The sequence below is a fragment of the Populus nigra genome, chromosome 1 (genome assembly GCF_951802175.1).
Source record: "Populus nigra chromosome 1, ddPopNigr1.1, whole genome shotgun sequence".
Lineage (NCBI taxonomy): Eukaryota > Viridiplantae > Streptophyta > Magnoliopsida > Malpighiales > Salicaceae > Populus > Populus nigra.
The window spans coordinates 36,422,936-36,450,689 of NC_084852.1; the positions used below are offsets into that span (position 1 = coordinate 36,422,936).

Genomic DNA, 27,754 nt, shown 5'->3' on the forward strand with positions numbered 1-27,754 from the left:
TGGAAAAAAGGCAAACAATGAATGAATTGAACTAATAGAAGAAACAATGAAAAAACCCTAGCTATTTGATTTTTTTACTTAGTTAATAATGGCAAATTCATTTTTGTTTTTAAGAATTAGAGGGGCAACATTGGGAAAAACCAAACTAGGGGGATAGAAGTGGAGCATTGAAGAATCTACGAGGGCAAAAACATAGTTTAGCGAAAAACAGGAAATTGGCAAATAATCATGCCCAGTCTTGGATAACAATCAGGGTGGCGTGTGTATTCAATTTCTGAAGCAATCACTTTGAATGGGATTATAATAGAATTGACTTGTAAGAAGATCAATTAATGAAGTTGCCTTCCTGGTTAAACTACACATCGACTCCCTGCCCTACAAACGTGGCCATCGGTAAGGACGTCAAAGTTGATAGTCAGCTAATTAATCAATACATGCCTTTCAGACATTATTGTGGACCTGGAAAAAATAACCTTTGGTCAAAACCACATCTCTTCCCCCTGCTTGCTTTGCAAGCTAACTAGTGGCTAAACCTTGTTGGAATCATAGAATTTCCAGGCAGTTTCCTGATTGCCCAACTAATCCTTAATCTTCGAACACGATCCTAGCTAATCCATAAAATAAACACCACTGCCTACTTCATAATCCTAGCCAATCCTTAAAAAAAACCAGAATATACATCAATGCCTACGTCAAAGCCTCGATACCATCACCAGCTTTATGTGAAACGAGAGAATTGATTATTCTGCTGATACCATTTTGTGGGAGAGTGACGGCACAAAACATCAATCTGTAGCAAATTCGAATACTGAATATAGGGCATATATATCGTTTCGAACCCTATCTTGCATTAGCTAGCAGCCTTCATTAATTCGTTAGATGTTCATATTGATAATTCTAAGAGCTGGAATTCCCAAGAAATTTACATGGTGGATATATTCCGTCGAAAACAAGATCATGACATTAATGAATTGCTGATCGTGTACATGCACAATATATACTTCAATTTCATGCAAAAGAAATTCAAGAAACACATTTATGACAGTAGAAAAATACCAATCAATGCCGTGCGCTGATGAATGACTAAGTACATTAATTGCCAAAGTCAAATGGGCAAATCATCCATTGGTCCATTCTGATGGACGCCGTACAGTTTTTTAAAATATTTTGATAGATTAATCTTTCTTAGTCTAACTAAACTATACCTTAAATTATCCGAGACGAAACATATTCCTAACGAATAAATACAGAAGAAGAAAAAAAGGAAAAAAACAAAAACGAAGGGAAATGGAACGTCGTCTTTACTTCTCTTGCATTGAATTGAATCTGAAGGTACAAGAGTACATTCAACCCACTAGGATGTTTGATTCTAGTCAAAAGAGACTAAGGGTGGTCATTCTTAGACGCTTGATTAATTCAACAATGTCTTTGGTTGAATAATTATTATTTTCAACATATATTATTCTGTGTAGGCAATAAAACTGTTTCGAAAATTAAGGCACTGCTTTTGGTTTCTCAAAACAAAGGGCCAGGTGTTTGATATCGACGAGGAGAATTGACGCAGAAGAAACTAATAAGGGAGAGGTGGTGGTTTGCGATTGCAAATCACGGTAATAAAAAGCAGTGCTGCATTATTTTGATGAATCTATATTAATTTAAGCAAGATTTTCTGACCAAGAAGCTAAGACCATCTCGAATGAACCCGAAGATAACCTACTATAAGTCTAAAGGTGATTTTCACTCTCTGGTATTGTGATCTCATTGACAAAAACAGCTGTTGCTTCCAGGAAACTACACTCGCTTCGGCCTTAGAGGCCCAGTTTGTCTCTCTCCCAAGGAATAGTCAAGAGTAAGCATAATTACTTTGACTGAAGATGGTCTTCTCGGTATATGTATGACTCGAGGTTTACATTTGTATTTGTTTGCTTTCCATACTAAATAACACGGCTTAATACAGTGCCAGACAGGCAATTTAAGATTACCATCAGAGCCACCGTGAGTGACACTATGGCTAGTTCGTCGAGTGATTGGGTGCAAGTGCAACTCTATGAACAAGCCAATATTCATGGACAGGCAACACCTTCCTTTGGATTCTCAGATGCCACCAATGTTGCAACCAGTGGTGCATCGCATATCATAAATCCAAGCAGTTCAATTACATCAAGTGCTGGTGATCAGACGTTGACCCCTAAAGGTTGTGGGTCGAAGCCAATCAAAAGGAGGTCTAGAGCTTCTAAGAAGACACCAACCACCCTGCTCACTGCCACCACCGCAAATTTCAGAGCCTTGGTGCAACAATTCACTGGCTGTCCTAGTAATCCCATTTCAATCGGGAACCAAAAGGGTCCAATCACCTTGAATTTTGGACTCGGGAGTGCACAAGATCATAGCTACGCGACTGCAGAAATGGCACCTTTTGACAACATTTATTATCATGGGCCATCTCAGATGCAAGAACGACAGCAACCGAGGGAAAACGCACAGCAACTGCACCAGGACCAAGGATTACTTGATCATCTTCCTAATAGTAATGCTTACTTCTCAATGTCTAGTGACCTTGGACCTAATTTAGACAGGCCAGCTGATGATGGGCTTTTCAATATGGACGATATTGCTTTGCAAGAGCTTGCTAAGGAGTCTTTCTCCGAGGAAAATATGAATAATATTGATTGCTTTTAGGGATAGTTAACCATATATATCCAGGTGCGGTTTTGTTCGTAGAATCTCCTCTTAGAGCTATATTGTATGTTTATCCATCAATTCCACAGGCATGTATGCTATTTGCTATTTATTAATTCCTCATCCAAATAACATAGGAAAAGGAATTAAGACTAAGACTAAGACTATATACTATATATTAAATTTTCATTTTTTTTTATCAAACAGAGTGGGATAGAGCTGAATCTTAGTGAATAGTGACGCCATAGACCAAAGTTATGATTAACTGCGGGCTATTTGGTAAGAGAAAAAAAATACTCACTGGAGTTTTGATCAATTGAAACCTAACCTTTCATTTATCTGATTTTGATTCCTAGCCCACGAATTTTTTTTCAATTCATTTTTGTATTGTTGTATTGAAACTGCTGGCATGGCAAACAAATTTTAAGCTAATTTATGATGATTTGGTTGGGATTTCATTCTTATGCCAGGGGCGAGAATGCATATCCTTCTGCTCATCAATGGGATGGTGATGATGACTTCCTTTAAAACTGAACGTTTTTACTTAGTTATTTTTCTGGCATATGCTCGCTTCTTTTGCATGCCCAACTCAGATTATACTGAAGTGTTTGGATTTTCTTGATTTACGGGGGAGTTGGCACACAGAAAACAACGATTCTTTTCTGATGCTATTGAAGGAAAATTGGAAATGGGAAGTGTTTATTTATATATATTTTCTAACCCCATGGCACTTTGAATAATCCTCTAATATCCATACATCAATTAAACCACGTTGCACATGCCTTAAGGTTATTGTTCATCCATCTTTCGGAGACTACTCTGGGTGTGGCATGTTATCAAATTCTCCAGTTACCATATCAAACCTCGAAATTGAGTTTGAACATGGTGTATCGTCAAATTCTCTATTTCTTGGTGGCAGGTTTTGAGAAAAAGATATTTTGACTTTGATGCAGAGCTCCATCTACAACAACAGGGGTAGCAGAACGCGGATGACAGTAAGAAAGAGAAGCTCGTTAGGTGTCAGGCTAAACATCATATACATAAAGCATTCATGTTCCTCAAGAACAGAAAGCACCCTAACACCTCTTGTCAAAGAATGGAAGAAAAATTCACACATAAAACCAACTCCTTATCCCGCTGGTGTTTGGATAATCATAAGTTCTTGTGCCATCGGATTCCAAATGAAAAACACCCTCTTTGCTCAAGTGTTTTGAAAAGTACTAACGAAGAACAGAAAGGTGAACAATTAAGCAGTCGCAATGGACGCGTGGGGGCCTGCTCATTTGCCGTACTAGAATCTGTGAGTGAATAATCAAGCAGTGGCATTTGAATTTGATGCCTGACACCTTGTTTGCTTGCTATGTACTAATCTCCGGCCGTTCATTCTAAGAACCGAAACTTGTTGAGTTTCAAACCAAATCAGTGGATCGAAAGGTTAAAATAGAATTACACCTGCAAGCATGGCCCAAGCATTCTGATATAAATCCTTCGACAACCACATCTTCATCGACTGATTTAGAATTCTCGCCTTTTGAAGACAACATATATTCTTTCCCATCTGCATCCGCCACTATCTTCTACTGGAACCTTTAAAATATGAGCATGACTCACCGTGAAGATCAATTCCAAGAATAGAACAATTCCCACGCCAAGATTTGTTTCCGGTCAAATAAATAACCCCTTATTTATCGATCAAGGCTCTAGCCACTGAACCCCATTTGTAACGAGAGAGAAATTATTTTCTCAACAACGTGAGATCCCCTAATCTAAGCATCCAAAACAAACCACCAAACGTACAACAAAGAAAAATAATCCAGGGATCAAAATAAAAAAAGCAAAAGGACTAACTTTTTTTATAAAAAGAAAAGAGAAAACATTATGGAACACCATTACAATTCATAATGTTTTCTCCCTACTTCCATAGTAAATCTACCATACCTTTAAGTTTTTTCTTTTTTTCTTTTTTTGTAATTGTAATGTAATAGGATTCTTATTTGAGTGAGAGGTGTAAAAGGAGTATTTTATTTTTTTCAACTTCTATTATTACGTCCTATTTTCTCAATTCAGTACATACTATTTTCTCAAAAAAAAAATAATGTACTAATTTCATTATCTTTTTCCACGTGGAAATGAAGGTAATGGTTTTTTTATTTAAGGAAAATGGTTCATCGACAATTAAGCAACTGGCTTATAAGTTTAAACTCCCAATGCTTGTATTTGTTGTTCAAGTCGTTCCAACACCTGTGAGGGGAAAATAATGATTAGATAAACAAAACTTGATGAGATCTAAATTGGCAGCAGAACACCACAAACATCTCTAGGCTCACCGCCTTCGTGCTGTCAAGAGCAGTTTTCAGTGCTTGGATTTCCTGCAACACAACCGATTTATTCAGCATCACTACTTCCTGTCCGAAGCAAGTTATGTGAATGCCACTCACTTTGTTGGTGTCCACAAGTGCACGTTCTAGTGCCTGGATATTCTGCGCCTCGGTTTTTCCAGCAACTTTGGTATCCTCATGTTCTCTGTGTTCTTCTCGTGTGAGGCAAGCATCACCGGAATCTACATTTTGGCCAGTACCCTGCATTATTCAGCGAGTTAAATGTTGGCTGATAGGTTGGAATTTTATCATATCATATTAAAAGCACCAAACCAGAAGCCCGCAGGCAATGAATTGATAAGTATTGCTAGTGTCATAAGAAAGGTTGAATAATTTGTTGATTAATTACCATAGCCTCCTCTGAAGCGACACCTCTGTTTGATTCAGTATTGTAAATCTCCTCTGTTATAGAAGTTGACTGCAGGGAACAAGTTAAATATTCACAGGAAGGAATCGCTACTACGTAATAAACACTACCCTAAAGAAAGTATTTCACGGTAGTTAAGAAGATAACCTGAAGCATTTCTACAACTTCTGGGTTCTGCCAGGGTCCTTTATCACTAAACAGGCAACCACCATAATCAGAACATGTGCAGTTCCCTCCAAGAAAACTTGGCAAATTACTGTGAAAGAAAATAGGGAAACTTAGTGGTGCTAACAAGTGTAAGGAAACATTCAGATCCAAAAGCAGCATGCACATGCTTTTCAGAACAGCAATACAAGTGCCAAAAACTTGCCACCTTTGATCAATAACTTCAAGCAGGTTGCTTAGATAGTTGCATCCCAAAACCTGCAATTGAAACAAACACTCGATTCATGCAGTTTGAGAAGGGATCTGCAATTGTGTTTTTCAATGGGAGAAAAATCCTTACATGAATCTTCGCTAATGTGCGTGCATCAAGAAAAGCCCTGAGTGCTTTCCACAGCATCCTGAACCCATTCCCAGCATTGACTATAAAGAGCCGATTCAGAGTCTGGAGATTTCCATAGCAAAAGATTATTAATTAATATTAATTCATAGAAAGAGGAACATGCCAAGCTTGACAAGAGCACCACTTGGTCTTCCTAGAGAGAAGCATAACCCCCATCCTGCTTTGCACAAACAGAACAATGGGAAAACAATTTTTTTGATATCAATGCACTAAAATATAATTAAAAAATTAATATTTTAGGATTTGTAATTCATGGTATTCATTTGTGGCTTTATTAATCTTCAACACTCACAAATTGCGAAACTTACTATCCATCTTAGCTTAACTTACAAATCATATTAGAGGGACCACGCATGATTAATTAGTTAATGCAAGTTTAAGATATATTATGCCCAGTTTCATAATAATAGAGGAACACATTCGATTAAAAAGTCAAATTAGAAGGAACATGGGCCATAACCCAAAAGGTTGGGCATGCATGGCCCTACAAAACAAGACCCGTTCACCCATCTATTCAAATAAAACTAGGCAACGTGTCGTCATTGGTGAGCCCCCGACCACCTCTAATAGCCGAAAAAGCATGCTCAGCGTCCATAACCTATAAAATCTTGTTTTCCATGCTTTTTTTTATCATATAACTGTCAAACTAAAGGGACGACAAAAGATTTTGACAAAAAAATGAAGGCATAATTCTTCAAAAAGGCTGCCTCCACGGTGGTCTGCATGTTTTTTTTCCCCTCAAATTCAGTTTGAGTCCCTTTACTTTTAATTTTTCAAAATAAAAAAATTCAAGCAACTTTTTCACAAAATCGAGGGCTTACCAAACTTTGATTGGATTTAAAATAGAGTTAGCTGAAAGATGTATACTTCAAAATAAATATAATGCTTGTTGGGAAAAAAAAAAAAAACTGAACAAGAAGTCCTGGACTTGTTATAATATCACAGTATCATTTTCTTTTCATTTCTCCTTAATTTTAGAAGATTGTACCTCTTCTTCTACATCAAGTAATTTTTCTTTTGGTAAAAACCATGTTTTATAAAATTTTAAAAATTTTTTTGTTTAATTTTTATTTTATTTTAATATATTGATGTTAAAAATAAATTTTAAAAAATAATAAAAAATAATTATTTTATATATTTTTTTCAAACAAAAAACAGTTACTGTAATATTAAAACACACTACCTAGAACCTTCACCAATCTAGAACTTTAAACAAAAATATTACCTCTGGGTAGTAGTTGCTATCGATTTTCAAAATTTCCATGAAGAGACATCTCGCAGGCTTTGAGAAATTGGACATGCCCTAAGCAAAGGCAAGAATCAAACTATTGATCAGGACATGCCACAGAAAAGCTTGGAACTAAAATTAGTATCAAGAAAACTTTATGGTTTTCCCCGACATCAACAGAAACGAGAGAGGGAATGACTTAAAAAGTCAAGTAACTCTTAATTCTCAGTGCTAATAATTTGCAAGACACGAGTATAGGATATGATACTCACCACTCCCTTCACATCCAAGATACTTGTGGTGGATGCTATATGCCTTTTTGCTGTAATTGAACATGCAGGGAACCTCAAATTTAATGTCTTCTCCTGTTCGGACACGTGATACTTGACAAATCTTTCAATGGTAGTTGCCTGTACCAGGGAATTAATGTCTACCATTCCAATCCGTTCAATATATATCGGTCTTCCATACCTATCAACCCCATGATATCCATGAGGATAGCATTTCTTTACTTCTGCATATTCTTCGAACTTAAATTCCTGCAGTGAGTTCCAAACAAATGAATCCCTTGAAGAATTTACAGACAAAGGCAAGAGTCGAGCCTTGTTAAGATCGAGGATTCGGTGGAGGTCGAATTTAAAGGGAAGGTTGGATTTGAATGTCAAACGATGTACGGTAACAAATAAATTCGGCCTTCACCTTTGGAATTGCATCAACCCCATATTCCCCACGCCACTTGAGATAATTCACATATGTGTCCTTTGCTTTCGAAAAATCAAAGTCTCTCATTCGGAGAAACCTGACACGCATATAACGTTAAACACCATCGACTTATGGTAGAATAAGCAGTCAATAACTAAGAATATTGCTGTGTAATTTATCATTAAAACTAAAACTGATACCATCAAACTTACCGTAAAAGAGTATGATAATCATTGTGCTTCCCCGTTAAATGACCTTCAACAAAAAGCAGTTCGCGGAAAGAATCAATAAGCTTTTCATCTTTTGGATCATGAACTCCTTCAAGGACTACTCGCAAGCTTTTGCTCTTTCCAAGTTTCTTCAAGGAGTCGCGAATCCTGAGAGGGTAATTTAACATTGACTTGATGCCTGGTTTTGGCAATGAATTAGATGGCTTATTTTCTTCTGGAGAACGGAGAAGCCAATGAGATTCAATGGGTGGATGGATTGATTTTTCCCTTCCTTTTGTAAATTGAGAACTCTTCAAGTCCGAAGTTTCCTCACCTTCTCCACTGCCTCTCGAGATGATTATGTCCCGGTAAGTCTCCTTTGGTCTAAACATATGTGATGATAACCATTCACCTCAATGCGTGCACACGTCGAAAAGACTTATCGACAAAAGATCACTAAAATCTGTTTCTGCAGACTCCAATTCTATTTACTCATCTAGAAACTATTATATGACCTATCTAGGACAAAAATAACCAAAATTCGAAGGTCTCGCTCTATTAGTCTGGCGTTTGCAATGACATTTGCTATCAAAATTCAAGTGCAGTGTTTAAGAGATCAATTTCAAGCTCCAATGTAATAGAGAATTGATCAAATTTCAAGATATCATCTCTCAAGCCATCCAATCAAACTCTACTACGGAGAGAGAGAAAGGTGGAGGCACCACTAAAACTATTAAGGCACACAATAAAAGAAACTGGTTACAGCTTACAAAGAAAACAAGAGTGATAAAAAATAAATAAATTTACATGAACAAATCCATCAACCATTAGAGAGTAATATTTGTTGAAGCGGAAAGAAACGGAATAATTTGAGCTTGTCCAAGTTACGTGAACATGACAGCTTTTTAACAGAGAGAAATGAAGAGAACAACTGTATTGTGTACGGCTGGGGGGGGAAGAAGAAGAGGCAAAATGACGGAGGAGAACGAAAATTCTGCAGAATATTAAATAATTAAGAAAGCATCGAATGCAATCCAATGCTTACTTGGTCTTCACGATTGGGTTCTAACTTTTCTCTTTTGGAATATTTCGTTACCAAGTAACCTCTTCTTTTCTTCTTCATTTTTCATGTTGTTAAGCAAACAAATTTATGGAGGTTTCACGAAACAGTAAAGATTGTTAAGTAAACATGGCATGAGAGGGAGATAGTGCCAAGAACTTTTAACGGTAAATTCTCTTCAAACTTCCTAAAAGCCCAGAGAAAACATGAAATAGCCCACTCTGGCCTATTAACAGGTCCAGGGTCTAAGGCTAAACACTTGACTGATAAGCATAATCCAATCCACACAGGCGATGCCGATGACCATATACGGCTATTAGCAGCCCATCCCCAGAAAGAAAATATCGAAGTCTTTTCATAGGATTTTTTTTTTGAGAAATAATCTTTACGGTATTAGTTTCATGAAGTATGAATTAAAATTTGAAAATTTTATATTTCTAAGCAACGTCAATAAAAGAATTTGGCTAATGTTTGTGATCACAAAGGGATGACGATACTTTTTTTTTTGTTTATTTATCTTAGAATTTAGAAGACAGAATCTCCATGTATTCGATTTTACAAGGTAGAAGATCAGAAATTCCTTCTTCTTGTGTTAGGAAGGATGAATAAACTTCATGTAGGAGGGATTAGTTGAGATAGGTAAGTTCATTCGAATAATTATATTAATAATAATAATTAAAAAAAAGAGGATGAATAAACTTTGGTTTTTAAGGTACTGTCATAATTGAATTTTTAAATTTCAGATTTTAAGCTAAAGGTTTGGGGGATGAATGTGATTATCTCCCGTTATGTATAGTACATATACATAAACTTAATGATGAAATAGCTTCGGGGTATAATAGGAGCAAGAATCAGAAGAACTACATTAGTTCCAATATTTTATCTTTAAATTATTTATGAAAGGGGGAAAATCAATTTTACCGAACGACTAAATTAGTTTGCATTTTAAGTTGTCATAGTTAGAGAATTCAAATATGTAATAACCTATAGTTTAAGGCACCATCGTTTCACATAAAAAGTGTTTTTTTTTTTGTTTATAATCAATTTTTGTTTATATTTTTAGTTTGCTTTTAACTGTCGATTTCAAAAATAAATTGTGAAATATTAAAAAAAATTATCTCAATGTGTTTTTAAACAAAATATACTTTTAAAAAATAATAATTATCACAATATCAATCACTACCTAAAATTCTTAAAATTAGGTGGTTCTTTAAAGAGAAAATATTCAATAATTCTATTGAAGTTGACTACATAAGCATTCTATTGTAGGTGGGATAAAAAAATATTTTAATATAAAAAAATATTAAAGCCATAAAATATTTTTTAATAATATCATTAAACTCAGTTCAACATGCCAATATTAAAATCTCTTGATCTAAGTCTTTGACTTGCCCGAACTTCAAATCAAACCATGTTGGAGTTGCCTTGACATAACTCAACCAATTTGGTTGATTCAAAAACAACTCGGAAGACCAGTAAAAATATGATTTGACTTTTAAAAAAAATCAATATTGACATTTTTTTTCTAAAAAAAAAATTGAGATGATGACATATTAAATCGACCCGAGTCAATTTAGTTTAATCTGCTACACTCGTGATCTGAGTCACGGACTCTACTAAGTTTAATAAAATTAATTTTAGTTAATTATTTAATAAAAAAATAGAAGCTCAATCGAGCATCAATTCAATGTCAAGATGTTTATTTGAGACCGCAATAACCTTATAGAAAACAATCAAAATAAATTATGAGACTCAATTCTTAATATATTTTTCTTTTAATTGAGAGACAAAAAGATGCTATTTGTACATTATAAAATAAATTAAGAAATATATGAACTGATAAATCAAAAAATATTGTTGACACTAATTAAATATTAAAAATATAAAGTTAATCTTCATAGTAGAAATGAAAGATAGATGCAAATGCAAATATTTTGCATCGAATATCCTTTTTATTTTAAATGTTTTCACTTATTTTATCTTAATAGCTCATTGTTGTTTCTAATAACAAATGATTTAAATTTTTATTAATTTTTTAATATATATATCTAATTCTTATAAAATACAAAAGGAAAAAAAATCAATAAAAATTAAACTAATCTCTTTGAAATATTATAAAACTAAAAAAAAATATTATGTTAAAAAAAAGCTAATTCAATAGAAACAATTAATGGAAAGGGTATATAAAAAAAAAGGTCAGACATTGATGGGGCAGACAATATTTTTTCTCTCCCAATAATCTGCTTCTACTCTTTTTAAGTAGGCAATGAACTCCCTACAATTTTAAAATTTCAAGCGACCTTACTTTTATTGTTATGTTTTTCGATCACATTCAATGATTAGAAAAGTAGGATCCACTCCTGCGTCTCACTCAAGTGGATTGGTTTTCAGAGCATTCCGCTAGTTTTTGGTGATTTTTTGAACTTAAAAACTCATTTTTCAAGCTTTTTATCGGGAAATATCTTATAAAAACGATGAAAATTTTTATAAACCACTTTCCAATCTTAAGACACCCTAAAATCATTCAAAAATAAAAAATAAAAAATAAAATCAATTATGTTTAAAAATCTAAATGGAAAATAATCTATGTTTTCATACATATTTATATATATATAAAAAAACTAATATTATCAAACTTTCTTGTTAAATAAAACTCGTTGACACGAAGAATAATAAGTTTTATTATTGAAAAATTATTTATTAATTTTTTTTTTCTTCGCTGATTTCCTTTCTTCTTTCAAATTAAGGAACTGAAGTGTTAATAGAATAAAGTTTTAAATCAAAATTAAAATTACAAAAGTAAAGGGAGTGCAGAGTAAAAAAAGAATAAATAAACTAAACATAATTTTATTTTAGTGAATTTTATTAACCATGAGATTTCTCTTATTTAATACTTTGACCCTTTTTTGTTGACTTTTTTCTTTCCTTGGCAAATTCTAATATAGGAAAAATTACCATATAGTTTGGTCTAGATTATATTTACCTAAAACGTTTTAAAAAATTACAATTTACATTATCATAATCAATAAAAATTCTCAAATATAATAAAATAAATAAATTACCTTTATATATATTAAATTAAAAAAACCAAATAATACATATGATCCTCTCTATTTTGCACACACTATTTTCTTATCTCTTTCTAAATATAAACCATCTAATAAAATACAAAATCTTATGAGGATGTGAAATCATTGGGTCTAGGAATCAACTTGATTTTTATTCAAATTATTAAAAACATTTCACTTACCTGGAAGTGAATTCCTCTTTACCCATGGCCATGACAATCCAAGTCGATGGATAACATCTCCCTCACTCCCTAACTCAAAAAACCCTCAAAATCCATTACAAATGAAGGAGAAATCGACGGGAAGCTCAACCAACTTGTTGGCGTCAGCTGAACTGGCAACTTCATGGCGCCAGGCTGGAGGGCACAAAAGGAAAGCGAATCCTATGTGTCATCATTTTATTTTGGACTTTTTTTTTTTAATAATTTAATGTATTACACATTTTGATAAAATAACACTATTTTAAAAAAAATTAAATCAATAACATGTTTTAATCTTGTCGCGTTTAAATATCTTTATTTCTAAGTGAGGCAAAATAGTTATCGTGTTTTAGAATAATGATATTTAAAACATATCACGTTTTTGAAGCGTGACAACTGTCAATCAGTTGGCCAGTTGAATATAGTTATATAATTAGTCAATCATTTCACATAAAAACTATAATTTTATGAAGTTTTTTTTTCAAATATGTTTTATGAATAAAAATATATATCTTTGTGCAACTTATAAACTAAAAGATAAACTTAAATTAAAATCTTAAAAAATAATTACTCACACAATAGTTCTCATGAGTGATTCTTAATAGTCAGATATGAGTCTGCCATAACTAGATGATGATTTATTACAGACAGATTACATAGATGGCTTAACAAATCTATTTATGAATAAATGGAATAAATTTAGGGCCAGGAGGAGGTCTGATCGTTCCAAACTAAAATAATAACTCAAAATAACCGTAATTTTTGATTTGATAGTTAGATTGTGTTCAATTTTTTATAAGAGTTTTCAGAGGTTATTTTTTTTTAACTCTATATATGAAATCACTACTTTCATCATCAAATCTCACTACAAGATCCTAATTTTGATAAATTTATAATTTGTTTTGTAAATCGATTAACCAGTTTAACAAATTAGTAAATCAATTAGTTCTATTATAATTATAAACCATAAAATCAATTAAAATTTTATCCTGATCACCAACAACCATGACATAATTAATGTCGCTGCAGGACCGTGAAATTTAATTAAATATATGATATTAAAACTTTTTGATTCTATATCATTTCATCATCTGTTTGTATTTTGCATTCTAATTGCCTAATTTATCCTTTTATTTTCCAGGCGTCAGTTAATGTCAATTGTTTTTTTTTAAGAGTTTCTTCAAGGAATCCGTATTACGCATGCTATCTGGATTCGACAATTTTATCCAAATGCTTGTGAATAATGGAATTATTCAAAGAAAATCTCATCTCTTAATAATAGCATTCTTGATATATTTATTTATTGTCTGGTGGGTATTGGCACCAGCAAGTTTCTAAAAATTATAGGACCTTGATGGGTTATCATGGCTAAAATTATTGGCACCAGCAGTTGCGGAGATAAGAATTTTGTTTTTTGTGTTTCAAAAGTATTTTTAAATTTTTTTATTTTAAATTAATATTTTTTGGTATTTTTATATCACTTTGATGTGCTGATATCAAAAATAATTACATTTTAAAGTGAAAAACACTTTGAAAAATAACTACAACTATACTCCCAAACATTTGTTTCTTGGGAAAAGCTCTGTTAACTTGAGTTTGGTTGCTAAGAAATTTTGAAGATACGTGCTTTACTGGATTTTTTTAGTTGTTTGTTCAATTGGGTAGTTTTTAATGTGTTTGGTTGCCGAGAAAAAAAGTGGGAATTTTGAAGGGAATCAGTGCTTTGAGTTCTGGGACCTTTTGAATTATGCATCCGTTATGCATTTCTTTTCAATTTAAAGTGTTGAAGAAGCCCAAAACAACTGAATTTTTATTTTTTATGTTTCTCATATGCTATTCTTTGAAAATTAATGCAAAGAAAATTGCCCATGTAGTTGCTGAAGAGATGATACAACACTTGAAAGACGAAAATGACAGGGGGCGTAAACAAGCCATTTGGATAAATAACTGGAGTTTTTGGATAAAAAAAAATCAAGAATAAAAATAAAAAATAAATTAAATTACCGTGGATTTATTTATGCATTTTAGTATATTTTATAATTATAATATAATTATAAATTAAAGAAAAACTCTAGTAATGCTAACTAGGCGTGTTTGGGACCACGCAAACTATGCTCTTTTAAAATTTTGATTTATTTTGTTTAAAATTAAATTTTTTTATATTTTTTGATTATTTTAATTTATTTATATTAAAAATAATTTTTTTTAAAATAAAAAATATTACTTAATATATTTCTAAATAAAAAACTTTAATCAATACAATATTTAGAATTAAATTATCCGAATGAAATACACCCCCAATTTAAAGAATTCAAATTAACATCAAAGTCCAATCACCGAATAAGATTTAGAAACCGTTTAAAAACACTGTGAAAATCATGTTTTTAAAAAATTAAAATTTATTTTTGTTAAAATTTAATATGATTTGTATGTTTTGGATCGTTTTGATGTGTTGATATCAAAAATAATTTTTTTAAAATAAAAAAAATTATTAATATATATTTTAACATGAAAAATTATTTAAAAAACAATTACAATCATACTGCGAAACATAATCCCTTACTTGTTTGTTGGTTGGGAGGCGGCAAAAGACCTTTAATTTTGAAGTGCCTCGCCCCTTTTATTTGTTCGTGGTGAAAGAGTTGAATTTTTTTGTTGTTGTTTTAAATAAAACTTTTAGTATTTTTATATTTTTTTAATATGGTAAAATTAAAAATAAAATTTTAAAAATAAAAAATATTATTTTAATATATTTTTAAATAAAAATTACTTTTTACATGTGAACAATTACTATTATTCTCGGACAAAAACTCAAACTCGTATTTCTAGCTGTTAAAGTTATTCTTTTCAGCACTAGCCATCTAGAAAGAGAGAACTCGCAAAATGAAATTAGCAATAGGAACAATCAAGGTAAAACCTAAAAAAATTAATTTGAATTAAATAAAAAAATTATTATTTTTTTAAATATTTTTAAAACACAAAAAAAAATTCTAAAACAATCATATTAATTATAAAAAATAATTATATAAAACATGACCCATTCATAAAAGAAAACAAAAAAACGAATCATATAATCGGCTCCATTAGTCCATTTATTAGAGCAAATGTTTTGTGGGTTTTAAAAGATGCAGTGCTTTAACAATGACATCCAATTCCAAACAACATGCACCAACCACAAAAAAAAAAGAAAGAGAGAGAAAAATATTGTGTAAAAGGAAGGAAAGAGCATAGTTTTAAAACCCAGTCTAATTTGAAATTTGGCTGATTCGAGGCTAGAACCTGGCCGGATTAAAAAAAACAGGAGAAAATTTTTTTTATTATAACTTGGCAAGATACACTTAAAAACCAGTTATAATTTATTGACTTTTTTTAATTAAAATAATATTATTTTAATTTTTTTTTAAAAAATTGACTTGAGCTATCCGGTTAAAATCCGGAATCCAGATCTTGAACCGGATCAGGACTAAAAAACCATGAGAGAGAGGCCCAGGCGCGAGATGATGTCACCAGAAAAAGACACGTGGCGAAGTATCTAGGAACGCACGCATGGGTACAGCTAGCCAGTTGTGTCAAGATCGACAGATACAGAGACAGAACCCCTTGAGCTTTTGGGGAATCGAGAACACGTTTTTTTAACTCCGAACAAAGAGAAGATCCTGGCGGCGTTTTTGTTCTCCTTGCCACGTAATACTCCGCCAACCTGCATGGTTGACTCTTGATTCGATGACTCAGCTACCAAGCCAAAGTTTACAGGGAAAAAAGGAGGAGGAAATACCGCAAAAATTGCAGTGATCACTGAAGTTTTTCGTTATCGAATTAGAATTATATACATTAATTTTTTTTATAATAAACAAAAAAAAAAGAAGTGTTCCCACAATTCTTGCAATTTGGTTACTATAAATAAATAACTCAGTATCAAAAAGGGTTTTCAAAAATCTTATTTCAAAAGGTTTCTTCTGTTGTGGAGTAATTTTAGAATTCTTCTGAGCGTGTTTGGCAATGTGATTGTAGATGCTTTTTAAATAGCTTTTTGTGTATTGAAATATATGTCAATAATGTTTTTTTATTTTTTAAAAATTATTTTTGATATCAGCACATCAAAACGATTCAAAAAATACAAACAGTATATAATTTTAATAAAAAAAATAAAATTTTAAATTTTAATGAAAGACAGTTACAAATAGCAAACGGTGACTTACTGTAGATAGAAATGGATGTCTCAAAACGAGGTGATGTATGCCGGGTTGGGTCTACCTGCGCAGAAGAAGCCTAACTCTTGATATGCAGCCAGCATCTTACAACTGGTTGCCAGCTGGTTAGCATTTTGCATGACTGAGTTGACCTCCTCTACTGCCATGCCAGCTCGTCCTTGGGAGCTGCACACGCACATCTTCTCTCGAGGTGGCCCTTGCAATAAAGAAGAAGAAACAAATTGTAATTGAGTACTGAAACAGGCTTTCATTTGCAAGTAAACTTTGCCACTCCTGCTAATTAATTAATGAGCTCCATTACGCAGTAAAAATTGAGATTTCACTCCCTCTAGTAAACTTGGTGGTGTTATATGATGCTGCCATGGTGCATGTACTAAGAAAGAAATCTCTTTTAATGGATCCCAAAATGATTCTTTTTAATATATAAAACAATTAACAGTTCCAACATAACTCGAACACCTATGAAATCAGACGTCAGCCAAGAATCCGAGCAGCATGAAAATACCTGCAAGTGAACACAGCCATTTTTTTAACTATCCGATTCCCAATCTGGCACGGTCGAGCATGTATGGTTATGGTAAGTAGTTGAGCAATAGTCACGTGAATTATACCAGAGATGAGCCAAGTTTACGCATCCATTTATACTTGTACGGCATGAACGATTGGGATTACATTCGACGAGTATATATGGCACCGCAGCAAGCGTGAATAAAGCAGGGGAGTCAGCTAAGAAACATAAGATGGTCCACATTGTGCAGCAAATCTGGGGATCAGATCTTCAATATCAAATTTAATAGCAGCAGCAACATATAGTGAGAAAGGTGAGATTGGCAAAAATATCATTGCCTTATGAAAAAATCTGACCAATGGGATAAAAATTACCTTCTTCCAGTAACATCAACTTCATCCCATTTTAATTTTGGGAACAACTATGATCACTGATCAGTAGTACCTGCGGATTGGAGAAGATTTAAAGAGCTTCAACAAACACAACACAGTAGATGAGAAAGGGAATTGTGGAAAAACGTTTTGCACCGTCACTGTCAGCTCTTATTGAATAATGTACAAAACATTGCTCAAACTAAATACATCATCCATCCCTGGAACACTTTAATCACAACAACCACTATAGATTCCAACTTTACACAGCTTTTTACAGGCATTTCATTTTTTTGCTTCTCACGTCCACCTTCCTATGTGCCAAGCAATAAACATTTCAATGGACATTATTGAGTTCAATGCCAAAAGCAAAAAAGTGAAATGCGAATATGAACTAAACTTGTACGAACAAAACCCAAAACCTTGTACTTTTTAAACCCTCTTAAGGTTTAATTGTTAATCCTGGTTCAAGGTTTCCCATAAAGATGCACACTGCCTCCTTGCAAACCCAACCCTTTTATTCTCCAAATCATAAACCACTTCAAACCCCTGTTGCTGGTAATTCCCCAAAGTAGCCCCCGGCCCGCCACTCAACTCAGCCTCGTCACCACCGTTCATCAGCATCAAACACCCAACCTTTCTTTTCTTCCCCTTCCCATCACCACCATCCAAAAATTCATAAAAATAGTTCCTCCTAGGAAGCACCACACTGGATCCATTCCCCACAAAATGCAGCACAACACTTGGCACATTCACCACGTTATTGTCAAAATAATAACAAGGACTCAATCCAGTATCTTCCTCAATAACTCTGGATCGCTCATTAACTCGCCCGACTCGGTTCTCAAACTCTGCTACAACCGAGCCATACAAACTCGCCGGCAACATAGTAAAAGTAGTCCCTGAATCCACCACCAACCCACCACTCCCCTCTCCATCAACCTTCCTAAAAAACCCTGGAGCCGGGATTTTCTTTCTACCAATAGAAATACCCTCAAGTCCAACACAATAAAAATAAGGGTGCTCTAGATTATCGAGCATAGAAGTATATACAAAACGAGGCTTATTAACACCGTTTACCCTTCTCTCTTTCTCATCATGATCATACCTTCCTAAAATGAGCGGACTTGGTCGACGAAGTCTGTCTGAATCAAAGGAATGAGACACCAAACAATAAGAGAATTGGTTCCCAAGTTGGGGAGATAATGTAGCAAGCTGGGCAGGCAAAGAAAGGACTCCCCGGCCAAACCCAGCAACTCCAATAGGCTCGGCTAGCGCGGTGTGGGCACAGCCAAATGTGAAATTATTGACTATCAAGTTTGTTGGGTTGCTTAACGGTAGACTAATAGAGTCGCGGTATAGGCTAGCTATCAGGCTGCCATCGCCATAAGCATAATAGAATTGCGGGCAAGAATGTTTTTGACATTCAGATGTTTCGATGGATTCTAACGGGCAGTTGGAAATAGCACAAAGGTCGGAGCTTGGGAGATTGGAGTGTGCAGCCGAACATGCAGATGATTTGCAAGAAACTGGGGTGGCGGTTTTGGAGAGTTTAGGTGGTGGAGTGGAAGCTAGAGAAGTGTTTTCAGCTTTGCCTTCACAAAGAATGCATTCAAAAGGCTGGCATGGGAACCAAACAAGGTCACTTCCTGTGTCAAGATAAAGAGAGATGGGTTGGGATTCGAGAGTGAAGGAGAGAGTGTAGTCACTTCCGGGAGAGAGAGGGAGGGAGACTTGACGATGGTTGTGGGTGTTCTTCTGGTGGTGGCGGCGGCGGAAGCGGGTGATGGAACTGTTGGAGGTGGATTTTATGAGGTGGTGGGTAGAGGTGAATTGGGTTTTGGAGAGGGAGTGAGTTAAAGGCAGAAAAAGAGTTTGTGAAGTAGAGATAAAAAAGTGGGAGAAACAGAGTGAGAAACAGAGCAACAAAGAGTAAGCGGTTGCCATGAGCCAGCAAGCACTTTGCGTAATTTTTAATTTTGTTTAAGAAGAGAGAAGGAGCATAGGGAGAGAATGGTGTTGAAATTTGATTTTGATTTAGGAGAGAATGCCGAAAGGGGAGTTTTGAAGAGGTGAGGATGAAGGTTCTGGGAGGAATGGAGTCTATGTTGTTAGCAGGCAGGCAGGCAGGCACGCTTTATATATATATATATATATATATATATATATATATATATATATATATATATATATATATAATCAATTGTAGAGGAGCTACAATCATTGGCGATAGAAGTAATGGAAACGTGGAGGAATATATGTGGAGTTGGAGTACTTGCTCTGATTGTCCGATGGCGCAAGATTTTAAGTGACTTTACCTCCTTGAAGCAAGCAAAGTATTAACAGGTCTTGTCTAGGCCTGGAGTTATCTAAGTTAGGACAGCCACCGTTAATTTCTTAATTAAAAGGATCAATTAATCTGATACAGAGGACATGGTAAAGAAACATATCAGAAGTCAAAGAGTAATCGAAGCCCCTGGAAGGCGGTAAATAAATAAAAATAATAATAATTAAAGTCCAGTTCAATATTCAAAGTGAAGTCAACCCAAGGCACTGAACTGGGTCGACCTAGAGTAAAATTTAAGTGCTGTACCAAGGGGCAAACTAAAACATAGCTAGTAAGATCCTTCTCCTTTCAAGAGTTCTGGTTATTTATAGTAATAATAATAGTTTTTAAAGTGTATTTTTTAAAAATATATTAAAATAATATTTTATTATTTTTTAAAATTTATTTTTGATATTAATACATCAAAACCATTAAAAAACATATAAAAAATCTAATTTAAAACAAAAACAATTTAAAATTTCATGAAATTCCGGTTACGCTTTGCCCAAATAGGTCTAAGACTTTTGAACCATTTTCTTTTCTTTGGATAACTATAAATCAACAACCAGCCTTTATAGTCATTAACAAATCAGTCCCCGATCTTCAAGATATTGCTAATTTCTCCCCAAGCTTTCTCTATCGTAGCATGTTCTATCCGTCTATATTACCACAACCTTACAGAAGAAACTGATTACATGGAAACTCAATTACACGGCATGGAAAGGGATGAATAAGTTAGACTGAAGAAAGTATAGGGAGAGTTTAGAGAGAGCTTGAAGGTCTAGGACTAATCTGTTAAGGAGTGTATAAGATGGGGAATAATATGCTTATATATTATCACAATTTACTATTTTCTCTTTCTTCTTCACTTACTAGCATTGTTCCAGGCTTCAGACAGCCACACTAATTGCAAGTCTGTAATAGTCATATCAAGGAACACACGTAGAGATGAGCAATCACTGCTATTTCTTTCAAACAGAGCTCTCAACCTACCTGTGTCAGTGAATTGGAGTAGCAGAAAGATACATCCTTCCAAAGTTCCAAGCATGCATGTTTCATCCCAGTGTACACGAGAAGGAGCGCAGAGATTTTGTTTGGTTCTATTTGAAGTTAAAAATGGGCCCTCAGTTTGGATAAAGCTGCTAACTTTTATCCTAGAATCCATGCGACATTTGTGCATGTACCTTGTACGTAGCTACCCAGTACACTGAATCCATCCACCTGATATTGCCCTTGATTTTACGTGTCTCGGTTGAAAATCCTTGGACACATGAGATCTACACTACATACTCGAGAGCAAAACGTGGACAAAATACAAGATTTTTAAGATATCATATATATCTTGCGTTTTCACAAAGAACATGAAGCAACACTTTAATACACACCAGAACAGTAGATAAAGAAACGAACCCACAAACAACCAAACAACATCAGAAGATTCAGAAGGGAAAGCAGAAGCCAAGCAACCAAAAATTCACAAACCAAACGCAGAGAAAGCAGAGACAAAGAAACTAAAAATTCATAAACCAAACCCCTAGATTCAAATCAACGTCCAAGTCCAATCCAGCAATAGCAATCACCGGCCAGTAACTAAAATTCCACAAACCGAACCCCCCGCACCCAAATCAACAAATCAACGTCCAATCCAACAGAGTAATAATTAGTCCTCTTGAAATCACGGAAAGACAAAAGACGAAGACAATTGCACCTTGCATTTAATGCACAATAATAACTGCACATCATCCCCTGCAAGACAACCCTCACATCACTTAACAACCCAGCCAAACCAGATGAAAACCAATGGTTTTCTGGAACCCAACTCCAAGACTAGCGCACCCTCTATAGGCAGATTGAAACAGAGAAGGGAGGCGAGACACCCCAGAAACAAACCGTGACAAAAGCAAGAAATTCAACCGCTGAGGAGACGAAGAGGCGTGAACACCAAGCCTGCATGCCCACAGGAAGCCCTGACCCACAGTAGAAAAAAGTGGTTGATGCTTCCCTGCCTCACCCTGCCTCTAACAAAGAAAGTAACCAAAAACCAAGACAACCCCTGCCCAACAACACCCAACCCTGAATTCACCAAGGGCAAAATCAGCAGCACGACCACAATCCACAGTCAAAACATCTCAGCATCCACAGTGAAGCAAACAGTAAAAGAGCAACATGTTTGCCTATTTCCCATGAGTCGACATCTTCCATGTAATAGTCCCACCAGCCATAACCCTTTGCACCTGTCAAACGGTAAATAAAACCACTACATCTTAGAACAAAAAAAGGATTATAAATTAAAAAATAAATAAATTTTCAAAGAGTCCTTACTGGAAAAAGCTTTTAATTTCTCTTGTATAAAGCATATATCCACAATGACTTTAGACAAGTCTTTGTTTTCTTGCTGCAAATAAAGCTTTCTTTTCTTCCTTTTTGATTGGGACATGAGCTATTACTTTGCAGGTTATATATAAAACTCATAAACCATAAATAAAAGGCTGTAAGAATGAAAATGTTAAGTATAAATTAACTTTGTTGTTAAAATATGCAATATTTCATTAACATTGTGAAAGCAGAGTACAAGTAAAAAGACTATTTTACTAGCATTGTTAAAGCAGGGAATAAGTAGAAGGTTGTAGATTTGAATTCTATATGAGTAAAAATGAATTAAAATTATGAAAGTAGAGCATGAATGAAACACTAGAGCTAAATTAATTTCAACATATGCTGTTAGATTTCTTCCCATTATTTTAAGCTAAATCATTGGTAAATAATTGATGATGTTTAGACATATGAGTTTATGTATACTACTCATGATTTTAGATTAAAAGAAAAACTTTTATGAAAGATTAATGCAAGTGATATTTTTTACTATTAGCTCTGATATTAAATTTAATTGTTGATATTAGATTCAACATTGTATTATCATAACAAGCCACACTTCTCCAACACAAAGATCCACCCTAAACGATCTATTCTAAATTATGTAATCCTGGCGATAAAAGAGCAGCTTGATTTACAATAGAGATCCTAAAAAATTATATTGATAAAATTTTAATTTGGCTAATCATAATCTCAATAGAACTTCTTCCTATTTATTCTCATATGGAAATTTTGGAATTATAATTGGAACAACTCACAAATGGCTAGCAAGACAGTAACCTTATTAGTAATATAATTAATGCAATATCACCATCTTTTTTTCAAGCTTTTTAACAATCAAATATAGGAAAAGAACAATGCATTTTCAACAAAGCCAAACAATTTCTAAATCCAAAGAGAACCCACCAAATATTAAGTAAAAAAGGATAGTAACTTTAATCTTGCAACTCAAAATATAAAGAAAATCAAATAATTTATGAGGAATTTTTACAAATATATAAATTACATAACCAATACTTCCATTAGCATTAACAACACAACTCACTAATGATCTTTAATGTAATAATGACAACAAATCAATTCAACAAAAAATTTACTAAAACCCAACTAAAAAAAAGCTTTTTTTCATACCCAATAATAAAAATGTAAAACATGAAATGAAAAGGCCCATATCAGTAAAAAAAAAAAGCATCCTTTTGCCATAGATTGAAACTGTAATTATCATTACAAAGAGACTCATATAATGACCTCTTGGTATCGATGGTATTGTATTTGTTTATAGCAAAACTTCTCCATATATTTCTAGCACTTGAAATTATGGCACAAAAACCCTCCCTTCATTTGAATTGAACAAAGAATTAAAGCAACTTATTTTTATTATTCTTATCAAAAATATTTTTTGATACTCTTAATTAATTTGTTTTAAAGTAAGGCCATATATAAAATCTAGAAAATCAGGGAGGCCTAACAGACTATAGATCCTGAATATCAGAATGAGAAAAGTATTGCATGTGAATGGTATGGGAAAGAATATAAAGATCCTTAACATACGCTCTGATAAACTCCATATTGGTGTGGATATTCCTTCACGAGCAGATGTTCTTCCAAGTATAGTAATTGGTATTCATTGTCGAATAGTTGTTTCTTCGCGGGTGTTTTGCTTGCTTAGATGGCAAAGTTATCTCACGTAACACCAATGGGATCGAGTTCTATTCATACAAGAGCCATACAGCCAACGAATTAACAAGAAGGAAGAGAATAATTGATTGTGTGGTGGATAAGTGATGTAAGAAAAGTAAATTGTTAAGCGATTTTGTCATTTAAAAGCCAATAAGGTGATTTGCTTAGCATTGCTAAGGTGCAAGTCAATGTTTTGAAATGGGGTTCTGAAGTCGTAGATTGTGTTTGGTGAGTTGTAATTGGTAGTTGAAGGTTATGCAAATGCTTACTTATGAAGTTTGTTTCTGATTCAATTGCAGGCTAGTGAGATACTGGACTCGGAGTTATTGGGCGAAGGGTTAATACCGATTCAACGACATGCTCTCATGATATGCTGCTGGTGGACAATCCACTGACTGTGCCATATCGAGCTACGACTTATGGCCAGGTGTTTGAATGGACTATCTACCGTTCCTTTTCTTTTTCCTTGTTCTGTATTTTTGCAATCTTATTTCTTCTTTGAAAATGGTAGATTACATCTCGATTGTTGGTTTTAGCATCCAATCCTCATATTCTCATATCTGTTTATGTGGCTATGCTTTTTTCACATACAGTGGAGGACGGTATAAAACTCAATGTTCCTGCAAATGGTGCTGAGTAGTAATTGACACTAAATCTGTTGTGTCGTGTTATTCCTTGGCAACTATGTTTGTCTAGCTAGGATTATAACAAACATAGGCTATCCTTCAGAAATTAGTATTCATTGGCACCTTTGAAAACTCAACAGAAATCAGTAACATCATCAGAATGTGAATATGTTTCACTAGGCTGCACTAAAGTCTTGAATAATTTGCTTTAGTTTTTCTATTGACAGGTGGGAGTAATTTCCTATGTCGCGGACTAATTCATTACACTGGCTCTACTGGAAACTTGAAATCTGGCCAGCTGAAAATAATTGGTACGTGTTCCCTCTTCCAACCCAAGTTTTTTCTTTTTTTTACGAGTTATCACTTGACCTTTTATTCCATAAACATGGCTAGTTTATTTTTCAATTGATTCATCCTTTGGTTGAAAAATGATCCTCTTTATTATTTAGAGCTCATGCAAATGTATTTATCTATTTATTTTCAACTTTCCCTCCTCCTTCCTAAGTTGGTTGAAAGCACATTCCTGCGGAAGCTGCATGATCTATCTAATAATGAAGCAGCACCGGACAGCATTCGTCTAGTTCCAACTGGCTTGGACACAGATTTTTCTTGTCAAAGCACAACAACATCCCATACATTGTGATGCAATATCGAAAGAGATAAATCTGCTAATGACACTGGTCACTATCTCGAGAGGACAATTGGTTTAATTGTTGCTTGATTTAGGATTCATCCAGCTGTCAGAACCGTTCAAGAATTTTTTATTTGACTTTTGGAAACGGACAGCCAGCCAAGGGGACTCAAAACTGCTCATAAAGGCAATCAATGATGGTAGAGTTCATGCTGTAGTATCATGGTAAGCATATCTCTGCTGTTTTCTGTGACATTTTCTGGATAGCTATAACATATGTATCTATGTCTGTTCTGGTGGATTCTTCATCTTGATCCTGGAGGGACAGTCTTTTATTCCACTGCTCCTCGATGGATAACTTCAATAAACACAAGTCACAGATGCTTTTCCATTCATGGGCAATTTTATTTTTTATTGCACTCTAAAGTGCTATAACCATGCACATATTGCGTCTTTGGAACGAAGTTGAGTGATTCAATGAGTTAGAAAGGATTTTAAATGACTGACAACCTACGCAAATGTAACAGCAGTCGGACATGATTGCTGACTAGGTACTATATTCTTCCTAGTGAAAGTTTGCAATCTTGTAGCATCTGCAATTAAGCAAATTAGTTAAGAATGAGCGATCAAAGTTGTTTAGTGTGAAAATTGAAGCGATGAGTACAGGCTGTTTGATTATTAAGATTGATATTATATTAAAAAAACTATCTTAATCTAGAATCTTAAATTATTAAATAAAACTCTAATTATATATGATAAAATTATAATTCAGGTAATAGACACAATCACAATACACTTATCTGGTTAGTCATTTATCTTTTCCTTTCCCCTGCCCTAATTCTCTCCTCGATTGGCCTGTATGGAGCTTGGGTCAGATAAAATTTGAGTCTAAATTGAAAAATTGTTATATAATTATAGATTAAATTAAAAAAAAAGTTTAGACTCACGTGGGATGAAACTTGAGACTTAATTAAACGGTTTTTATACAGTCAAGGATCAAAGTAAATGAAGAGGAAAAAAATAGATGGTAAGTAAAGAAAACGTCCCATGTGGGACGACATGTCGCGTTATGATGGAACATATGACGCTCTCTAGCCTCCGAAAGCAGTCCTTCATTGCTATTTCTTGATGCATCTCAATGGTCTTTTCCATCAGAGGTAGCTTCAGGCGGTATTTTTTACTTCTCTTTCTTTTATTCTTTTTTTTTCTCTATGCTATCCTTGAATTTTGTAGTTTTTTTATTATTATTATTATTTCTTTAAGAGATTAAATTTTTCCTAATTGGTAATTATAGTCTCTTGAGTAAAGAGAGAAAAAAAATCAAAAAAGATTGTCAAATGATAAATCTTTGTTTTTCTGGTACCTCTGAGAATCTTGCAACGAGCCTGTTGAACACAAACCATCTACGCCAATCATGAATAGAGTAAATATAAAAAATATTTAAGGGGAAAAAAAGAAGAAAAAAAAGTGCATTGTGCGAATCCAAATGTGTCTGTTGTTATAGGGGAAGAATAGGTAACACCTAGGCGCTTTAGTTTTTCTTAATAATCAATAATTTATTGTGAAAAAGAAAATCATAGAAATCAAGAATATATTAAACTAATAGAAGAAATAAAAGAAATTAATCAATAATTTATTAAACTAATTTCATTTATTTTTTTAAGAAAATAACAGCTTTTTAGAGTAGTTTTTTTCTTTTATGAAATCAAGAATATATATATATTAGAAAAAACCTGCTCAGTGTAGGTAAGAGTTTTCACTATATAGATTGTAGCCTAGACATGAATCTAATTATAAGAAATAAATACAAGGAAATATAAAATCCTATTAATAAAGCAAGCAATATAAAATCAAAACTTAAACAAATTAAACTAAAATACATTCATGATTCTTGTACAAATCAATATTACCGGTAAATTAAAATGAAGACAGCACCGGTTTATAGAGTAGGTTTTAACTGAGTCAATTCCTTCTCTAGGTTAACATGATGGAAAGCTAGCTGTGGGTCAAGCACCAGAAGTCATGGCATGTCATTTCTTCCTTTGAAATTTTGAGATTCAACTAATTCGAAAGCAGCTGCATGCAAGTTTCACCCAGGATTCCCTAACGACTAATCAAGGGTATTTGACTTCCACTAATGAATCAAAGTAGTCTCGTGGATATTTTGTTACAAAAACTTTATTTTTTTATTTTTTAAGTTGAAAAAGAAAGGGAGAAACATATTAAAAGAAATGAAAAAAAATAAATTTGATAGGTCATATTCTAATCATTAAAAAAATAATCTTAATATTGATGTATTTATCTTGAAAATAAAAATTCAATGAAGATTATTTGGGCTTTTAATCATAATAGAAAAAATAGATAAGAACCCTCAAAATTCATTTTAATTCAATTTAATTTTATGTTTTGAAACTAGTTAGATTGTATTTTTAGATGAAATTAAATATATTAAAATTTAGATTTTAAAGTTTAAATTTCTTAATTTTCAAACCACTAAAATAGTCAAAAATTTATTGTGACATGTAATCCATCCATAAGTTTGTTAATTAAAAACAATTTAGGTGAATGATGT

General features: G+C 33.6%; 3 protein-coding genes across 3 annotated transcripts; 1 reads left to right on the plus strand and 2 right to left on the minus strand.

Annotated features, from left to right (window-relative positions):
• Positions 1–1,749: 1,749 nt before the first annotated feature.
• Positions 1,750–3,017, plus strand: LOC133700049 (VQ motif-containing protein 22-like). The gene has a single exon (XM_062123616.1). The coding sequence runs from the start codon at positions 2,008–2,010 to the stop codon at positions 2,677–2,679; it is 672 nt and encodes a 223-aa protein (XP_061979600.1). The 5' UTR covers positions 1,750–2,007; the 3' UTR covers positions 2,680–3,017.
• Positions 3,018–4,505: 1,488 nt separating this feature from the next.
• On the minus strand, positions 4,506–9,107 carry LOC133700041 (phosphatidylinositol/phosphatidylcholine transfer protein SFH11-like). Its single transcript, XM_062123611.1, has 11 exons — positions 8,132–9,107; positions 7,917–8,016; positions 7,490–7,756; positions 7,215–7,292; positions 5,930–6,031; positions 5,798–5,847; positions 5,572–5,680; positions 5,407–5,475; positions 5,118–5,258; positions 5,007–5,048; positions 4,506–4,920 (listed from the first exon to the last, which is right to left on the minus strand). The coding sequence occupies exons 1-11, from the start codon at positions 8,518–8,520 to the stop codon at positions 4,876–4,878; spliced, it is 1,392 nt and encodes a 463-aa protein (XP_061979595.1). The 5' UTR covers positions 8,521–9,107; the 3' UTR covers positions 4,506–4,875.
• An 8,562-nt stretch (positions 9,108–17,669) lies between these two features.
• On the minus strand, positions 17,670–19,659 carry LOC133703825 (probable aspartyl protease At4g16563). Its single transcript, XM_062128523.1, has one exon. It carries the CDS (start codon positions 19,491–19,493, stop codon positions 18,003–18,005), a length of 1,491 nt encoding a protein of 496 aa, XP_061984507.1. The 5' UTR covers positions 19,494–19,659; the 3' UTR covers positions 17,670–18,002.
• Between the last annotated feature and the right edge of the window lie 8,095 nt (positions 19,660–27,754).